This window comes from Myotis brandtii, unplaced genomic scaffold (assembly GCF_000412655.1).
Source record: "Myotis brandtii unplaced genomic scaffold, ASM41265v1 scaffold428, whole genome shotgun sequence".
NCBI lineage: Eukaryota > Metazoa > Chordata > Mammalia > Chiroptera > Vespertilionidae > Myotis > Myotis brandtii.
The window spans coordinates 25798-34329 of record NW_005366382.1 but is presented as its reverse complement, the minus strand read 5'-3'; the positions used below and the strand labels follow the sequence as shown (position 1 = coordinate 34329).

Genomic DNA, 8532 nt, shown 5'->3' with positions numbered 1-8532 from the left:
CCAATTTCTTGAAATATAACCAAAACCAATTAAAGATTTATGTTTCAGTAATAAAATATCATGTTAGGATATAAAATACTTAAAACATTGCTTCCTATTGACTGCAAAATAAACATAGTTGTTAATAGGTGTTTGGTAAGAAGTCATATTTCTACTCCATTGGTCACATTTCCAAGATGTTCTTTTTACTCCCTCAACTTTTGGAGGACTGACTCATTGTAGAAAATAACCTTTGCTTTGGCAAAATGTAGAAGGTCCTGAGGAAACAAGTTCAGGACGAGCACACAATAGGAAGGAATGACTGACATTGAGTGTGATGTTATGATGATCTCTCTCAGCACCAGCAATATCTGAGACACACACTTTCCTTTGTTTTCATGTGGGGCACTTTTTCTATAAAACATTTTTATTTGAAACTAGAGACCCAGTGCATGAAAATTCACTGGGAAAATTCATGCACTGGAAGGGGGGTGTGCCTCAGCCAGCCTGCCCCCTCTCACCGTCCGGGAGCCCTCAGGGGCGGGAGGCGACCCAGCGATCAGGGGAAGGTGACACCCCCATTACACTTCTTCTGCTGCCACTGCCGGCAGCGCAAGCCTTGGCCTGCCCTGGTTACCTGAGCCTCAGGCGGCCCTGAATGTCTGGGCAGCTGCCATCTGAGGCTTGCCTGCAACTCAGGCCGGCCCTGGGTGGCTGGGCAGCTGACTGCTGAGGCTTGCCTGCACCTCAGGCTGGCCCTGGGCAGCTGGGGGGCTGAGGAGACTGGTGGACTCCAGAGGCGGGCACGCAGTAAGGCCCTGGCGGGGTTGAGGGGAATGGCACCGCCATGTTGTGTCTGTGTGCACCACCATCTTTTAGGGTGGGGAGGTCAATTAGCATATTCTCTCCTTATTGGCTGTGGGGGCTGCAATCTTTGAGGGTGGGACAGTCAATTAGCATATTCCCTCTTTATGGGCTGTGGAGCCACCATCTTTGTGACAGTGTGAGGGTCAATTAACATATTCCCTCTTTATTAGATAGGATAGTGTATTTAGCTTGAGGTATAAACTTTTCCTGTGTAATCATGGGCCAGAAAATATTATATTGAGATATAGAAATTTAAGCATTATCACCAGAAAAGTGCATTCTACTGGGAAAAGTTTAACCAGGAAGACAGTCTGTGGAATATACCCATATTTTTCTTTTATTTATTTATTTATTTATTTATTTATTTATTTAATATTGGGTTAGCATTGGTTAATAACATTATAGGTTATAATGTTAACTTTAATATGTAATTTGACATAATTTAGCAATTTTTCTTCTGAGTATCTGAGGAATATAAAAAAACAATTAAAAAAGATATATATACCCTTATGTTCATTTTAGCACTATTTCCAATAGCCAAGATATGTAAACAACCTATGTGTCCATTGATGGATGAATCAACAATGAAGAAGTGGTACATATATACAATGCAATACTACTCAGTCATAAGAAGGATTAGATATTGCCATTTGCAACAACATCAATCTGGAGAGTACTATGTTAAGTGAAATAAGTCAGAGAGAAAAGGACAAAAATCATATGATTTCACCTGTTTTTCTTTAGTCACCCACTTTTAGTTTTCTTAGAATTGACTTAATTTCCTCTTTTATGCTGTCAATCCATCACCTTTTACCTGGGAAAGAGATAAAACTAAAATGATGGAAATGGCTAAAAATAAACAACTAATAATAAAAACATCAAGTCTTTTCTTAGTTTTTCTAAATTTTTTACTTGAAAAATTTTAGACCTATGGAAATTTGAGGAACATCCATGTACCTTTAACCAATTATTCTGTTGCCACATTGATTTATCTCTTTGTGCACACATAAACACACACTTTCATTTAATATCAAATTTACAAACTATGTAATATATGAAATTCACATAGCATAAATTAAATCATTTTTAGGTGTACAATTTAGTGGCATTTAGTACATTTGTGATATGCATTCATCCTTCTAACTAGTTCTAAAACATTTGCATCAACTCAAAGAAGACTCCATGCTCATTAGGTAGTCATTTCCCATTACCCTCTCCCAATCCTGGCAACCACCAACCTACTGTCTGTCTCCACAGATTTACCTATACTGGATATTTCATATAAATAGAATTTTCCAATATATAACCATTGTGTCTGAATTCTTTACTTAGCATGTTTTTGAGATTCATCGATGTTATAGCATTTTATTGGCTGAATTATATCCCCTCAAAATTCACATGTTGAAATCCTAACTCTCAGGACCTCAGAAGATGACTATATTTAGACAAAGCATTTTTACATTGTTTTATGACTTCATTGTTGTTAATCCTCACCCAAGGATATTTTTCCATTGATTTTTAGGAAGATTGGAAGAGAGAGTGAAAGACAGAGAGAAACATTGATGTGAGATGTGAGAAAAACACATCGATTTTATGTCTTTGATGGGAATTGGTCCACAGGTGATGCTCTATCCACTGAGCCAAACCAACTAGGACAAAGGGTTTTAAAAAGAGGTTTTAAGTTAAAAGAAGGACATTAGGGTGAGCTCTAACCCAATATGACTTGTGTCCTTACTCAAAGAAGGGAGATTAGGGTAATGTCAGCAAGATGGCAGAATAGGAAGCTCCAGACTTCCTTCCCCTCACGGACACATCAATTCAACAACAATACATGAATCCATTTCCTTTGTGAAAAATCCAGAGATCGCTTGAGAGGCTCCTGCACCCAATTGAGTATGACACCAGCTGCATTGAAGCCAGTAGGAAAATTCATTGCACCATCCTGCCACAGGAGATGACTGAATTGTACCACCAACATTCTAACATTTTGAGGGTCTGCCTGAGGAACTGGGTTTTTTCATGCCGAGAATGGGCACTAATGGGAAGGTGCCACATGTTGGCAGCCAATGGGTTTTCTCCCTCACATTTCTCTCTCTCTCTCTCTCTCTCTCTCTCTCTCTCTCGTTTTGAGTATTAGAAAAATATTTTAAAAAATTAAAAATGGAACTACCATATGACCCAAAGATTCCACTTCTGGGAATATATCTGAAGAAACCCGAAATACTAATTCAAAAGAATATGTGCATCCTTATGTTCATTGATTGCAGCATTATTTGCAATAGTCAAGATTTGGCAGGAGCCTAAGTGTCTGTCCGTACATGAGTGAGATGTGAGATGTGAGGATAAAAAGCTGTTGGTACATTTACACAATGGAATACTATGTGGCTATAAAAAAGAAGGAAATATGATTCTTTACAATAGCATGAATAACTGGAGATTATTGTGCAAAATGAAATAAGCCAGTCAGCGAAAGACAAATACCATATGACCTCACTTATATGTGGAATCGAGTGAACAAATAAATTTAACAAAATAGAAACAGAAGCATAGATACATAGAACAGACTGACAGCTGTCAGATGGGAGGGGTTTTGGGAAGCTGGGTGCAAAACAGTGAAGGGATTAATAAAAAACATAGACAAAAGTATGGTGATAGCAAAAGTAAAAGATGGGTGGGCAGAGGTGGAGGTGGGCAAAGGGGGGATAAATGGATGCAAAGAGAATTTGCTTTGGGCGGTGAGCACATAATGCAGTGTGCAGATGATGTTTTATTGAGTTGTACACTTGAAACCCATCTGTTTCTTTAAACCAATATCACCCAAAATTCAACAAGAAAAATTTATAAATACTGCACTTCAGGAAATTACTCAGAACTGAACATAAGAGAAAGTACATGTAACAGGTTTAACACAGGAGTGTCTAGATTTCATTTGTGTTTTGAAAGAATCCCTCTGACTTCTGTGTAAAGAGGCATTGGAAAGTGACAAGAGTAGGAAGTGTTAGTCAGTCAGAAGGGAATTGTAGTGGTTCAGACGTGAAGATGGCAGCCTGGCTCAAGGGGGGGGGGGGTGAGGGAGACTGAGCCATCTGGGCACATGAGGGACATACTGAGAAGATAAGAACAATAGGGCTGTATAATGGATAGGTTGTAGTGGAAAATATGATAAGTGTGGAGTAACATTCAGGTTTCACACTTGTGCAAGGGGAGGGATGTAGTGCCATTCAGAGAGGGAAAGACACCATGGGAAAGGATAGGATTAGGGAGAAGAAGGTGAGTTATAAATTGGAAGACTGAGTTTAAGGTGTCTTGATGACATCAGGATGTCAATTAACTAGAAATAGTTCTCAGCAGAGAGGTCAGAGCTAAAAAAAGAAATGTAGTCATCATTTGCATCTATTTGGTGACTGAATCTCTTGCTTAGGAAGAAAGAATTTAATGAGAATTGCAGTTTTTCTGGACTGAATCTATTGGTTGAAGCTATACAAGAAACAGAGAAAAGCTAGAAATACTGGAGAAAAACATGGAAGAGGGGCATGTAAGTAGATTCTAGACAGGATAAGGATAGAGTGTTTCACGAGAAAGAGTGATAAATAGTGTAAGAAGTTTCTGGAAGGATATTAGGGGCACAGAGATCATTGCATATTTGCTTTGGTAGAATGATGGGGGAAAGAAGCCAAAATACATGAATTGAGGGAATAAATTTAAGGCAAGGAAAGGGATACAGAGAAAAGTCAACTCTTGGCTGGTAGCTAGAAGAAAATGGTAGGCCAAGTGGTACATGTTTGTAAGATAGAAAAAAAAATCAGACATGTTGCTACAAAATTGGGAAGAAAACTTTTGAGAAAGTGAGGGAAGAATGAAGGGGATAAGATTGGGAGAAAGACAAGGAGAGAGGAGGGAGAGAGAATGTGTGGACAATAATGTAAGGATAATTGATAAGGCAAGAATGATGGGATTCAAAGTGAAGATGAAAGTTGTCTTTAGAGAGAAGGGAATAGTGTCAATGATACAGCAATGTGGACAAGATGCATACTAATTTATGTGTGATTGAGAGTGTAAAGTTCACAGAGTCATTATGATGACTCGGATTTTCTCTGTGAATATATGGTAAGAATATTTGCTGAGAAAGGGAGATGGGATAGAAGATTCAACAGTGAAACCAGTGTTTGTGGAGGATGGGTGAACAGGTGAAAGATACATAGGACTTCCTGGGAGTATAGTAGGTTCCTTATTTATTTATTAAGTTATTTTAAAATATGTTCAATTGAGTTGAGAGAGAGAGAGAGAGAGAGAGAGAGAGAGGAAGAAAGAAGGATAGAGAAATAGAAACATCAGTGGACGGCCTCCTGGCTCCCCCCTACTGGGGATTGGACCCTCAACTAAGGAGTGTGCCCTGACCAAGAATTGAACCCAGGACCTCTTGGTTCGTGGGTCAATGCTCAACCACAGAGCCACAGTAGGCAGGCATAGTAGGCTCCTTTAAATGGGAAAGATCACGCAAAGGGTTTAATGGAAGATGGAAGAAGAGGTGCGAAACTACTAGTATAAGTAAGAGAACTTTCTATTTCTAAAAAAAAAAAATTAAAAAGAACTTGGTAAATCTAAACCACTGGTGATTCTTAGTAATCATTGCCATGAATTATCCCATGCAATGATGGCTTTTCATCCCTGTTTTTACAGTTGGTGGAGGGTGCTGAACATATCAGGCAGCCTCCTTAAGTCTAAAATGCTAGCTCATACATACTTCCATTTAATTCTTAAATATGTACATCATTTCCCCCCGTTTTTGTCTTTTTGTTGTGTGGTGCTGAGTGACTATGAGATAGAGGTGAATGGAAAGTAAGATATGTGGGTCTGAGTGAAATGTAAATCCCTGCTTCAGATTATTGATTCTTGCTTATTTAGTTAAACATGCATGGCACACACCAAGTATTCATTAAGAGTGCTAATGTGGGATTCTGAAGATGGCGGCTAGCATGACAGAGGTGAGGGAGCGGATGTGAGTGAGGGTGTGAAAGGGGAATGTGTGGAAGTGTGTGGTGTGTGTGTGAGTGAGAGACAGTTAAATATGGCAGGAGTATCAGGGGCTGGAAGACCAGGCTCTCCTGGATAGAGAGCACCTACCACTGCTGTGGGAGCTCCCCGGGCTGTGGGGCTTGGGCACAGAACCCACACCATCTTGAAGGGGAGAGCAGCCTCCTCTAGGAACTCATCAGCACCACCAGGCAGACTGGCCTTGGACATTGCCTGTGACCTTTCAGCCACACCAGCCCAAATCCTGCTTCCCCACCCACAGACATGCAGACCCTAGGACATCCACATCCAAGGGTGCACGGCTCCCACAGCAGTAAGTGTGACTTCCCCCTCCCTGGATGCTGACCCCCGGACACCTCAGTTGTGCCTTCCCAGCGCACAGGCCTCCTGAGCCCACCGCTCCATAGGTGGCTCCTGGGTGCCTCTGTGAGCCCCTGCTGGGTGCACTCATATCCAAACAAGGACGCACGGCCCAAGCAACAGAAACTTGATCTTCCCTTCCCCACCTGCCTGCACACAGACACTGCGGTCATGTGGCTTCAGTGCATGGGTCTCCCCTGAGACCACAACCCCGGAAGACGGCTCTTGGGAACCTTGGTAAGCAGCTGCTGGGCATGCATATCTAACCAAGGGTGCACATCTCCTAAAGCAGAAACTGGGACTTCTTCCTCCATGGGACCGGTGGCACACCATAATCACTCTGATTCAGCGTGTGGGCCCCACGAGCTCACCCCTGGAAGACAGCTCCTGGGCCCCTCTGTGAGCTGCCACTGGGCATGTGCCTCTCCAACCAAGGGCACACGGCTCCCTCAGCAGGATCCATGACATCCCCCTCCTGGCTACCTACCTCTGGACACCTTGTTGAGTTACTGAGGAATTGCCTCCCTAGACAAGGTCACATTGTTTTAGCCACAGACTCCAAGATTCCCACATCCCCAGCTGCTGGCTCCTGAACCCCTTTGTGAATCAAGAGGGAAATCACTTTGGCCAGAGTCCCACTGCCTCAACCACAGACTACGAGACACCTGTCCCCTACTGTCATGGCCTCCAAGACCCTCATAATGATTTGCAGAGTGATGTTACTCCAGCAAGAGTCACACAACACCAGCCAAAGTCACAGTACCTGAGCGTCAGGCCCCAGGACTCCTTCCTCCCAGGCCATGGACTCTGGGAACCCACAGTGAGCATATACCAGTAAGACCTAAGGCAACCGTTTCCACAAGAGCTGGAATCACAATCACATCCAAAACAGCTTGCACAATGAAGCCGGGGGTGAGTCACATTACCTATCCATGACAAGACTTCATTCACAAATAAGAAACTAAGATTCAAGACCCAACTACACCAAGAGAACCCAAATAGCTCAAGTAGGGAGCTCTGCTAGATCAACAAGCCCAGGAGACCTGAGAGAACACACCACTGGATCGCCAACTACATAGCACCACCTCCAAAAGAACCTCGGTAGCAAAGCAGTTGGATCTAAGACAGAAACAATTAAAATGCAATAAATGGGAAAACAAACAAAACAAAAAAACAATCCCCAAATGAAAGAAAAGAGGATCACTAGAAAGAGAATTAAATGAAATGGAGGCAAGTAACATGTCAGAGAAAGAATTCAGAATAATGGTTGTAAGGATGCTCAAATAGCTAGATCCCAGATACACACAACTCAATGAGAATTATAAGGAGCTGAATAAAAATATCACCAACATGAAAAGGAACCAAGAGGAAGTGAAGAATGACCTAGCTGCAATAAAGAACACAATGGAAGGCTTAAACAGTAGACTAGAAGAGGCTGAGGACCACATCAGTGAATTAGAAGACAAGGTAGGAAAAAACACACAAACACAGCGGCAACTAGAAAAAACACTTAAAAAGCAGGAGAGCTTAAGGGAGCTTTGGGACAACATGAAACGAAACAACATCTGCATAATAGGGGTACCAGAAGGAGAGGAAGCGGAGCAAGAAATAGAAAACCTGTTTGAAGAAATAATGACAGAAAACTTCCCTGATGTTGGGAAGAAAAAAACCACACTAGTCCAAGAAGCACATAGTGTCCCAAAAGAGATGAACTCAAAAAGACCGACACCAAGACACATCATAATTAAATTGGCAAACATCAATGACAAAGTAAGAATTTTAAAGGCTGCCAGGGAGAGACAGAAAGTTACCTACAAGGGATCTCACATTAGAATATCAACTGATTTCTCAACAGAAACACATCAGGCCAGAAGGGAATGGAATGAAATATACAAAGTGATGCAAAACAAGGTACTGAATCCAAGAATACTATACCCAGCAAGGCTATCATTCAAAATTGAAAGTGGAATCAGGAGCTACACAGACAAAAAAGGGCTAAGAGAGTTTATTACCACCAAGCCCGCAATGTAAGAAATGCTAAAGGGACTGCTGTAAAAAGAAGAAATAGAAAGGCAAGAAGGAACACAAGCATAAAGAATAAAAATTGCAACAAACAAGTACTTATCTACACTAATAAAAGAGAAACATGGTAATTAGCGTACGACCGCTACCCTTTTCATTGGCTAATCAGTGAGTATATGCAAATAACTGTCAGGCCAAGATGGCGGCCGGCAGCCAGGCACTGAAGCGAGCACAAGGCTTGCTTGCTGCAGACTCCAACGTTCCCCGCCT

The 8532-nt window shown here is 41.8% G+C and overlaps 1 protein-coding gene across 1 annotated transcript in view; it reads right to left on the bottom strand.

Annotated features, from left to right (window-relative positions):
- Nucleotides 1-1537: 1537 nt before the first annotated feature.
- The window catches only part of LOC102260428 (adhesion G protein-coupled receptor E2), a 29565-nt gene continuing 22570 nt past the window's right edge, over nt 1538-8532 (bottom strand). Inside the window, exon 11 of the mRNA XM_014546042.1 lies at nt 1538-1660. Within this exon, the coding sequence (XP_014401528.1) occupies nt 1634-1660 (27 nt within the window). The 3' untranslated portion in view covers nt 1538-1633. The remainder of the gene's footprint in view (nt 1661-8532) is intronic.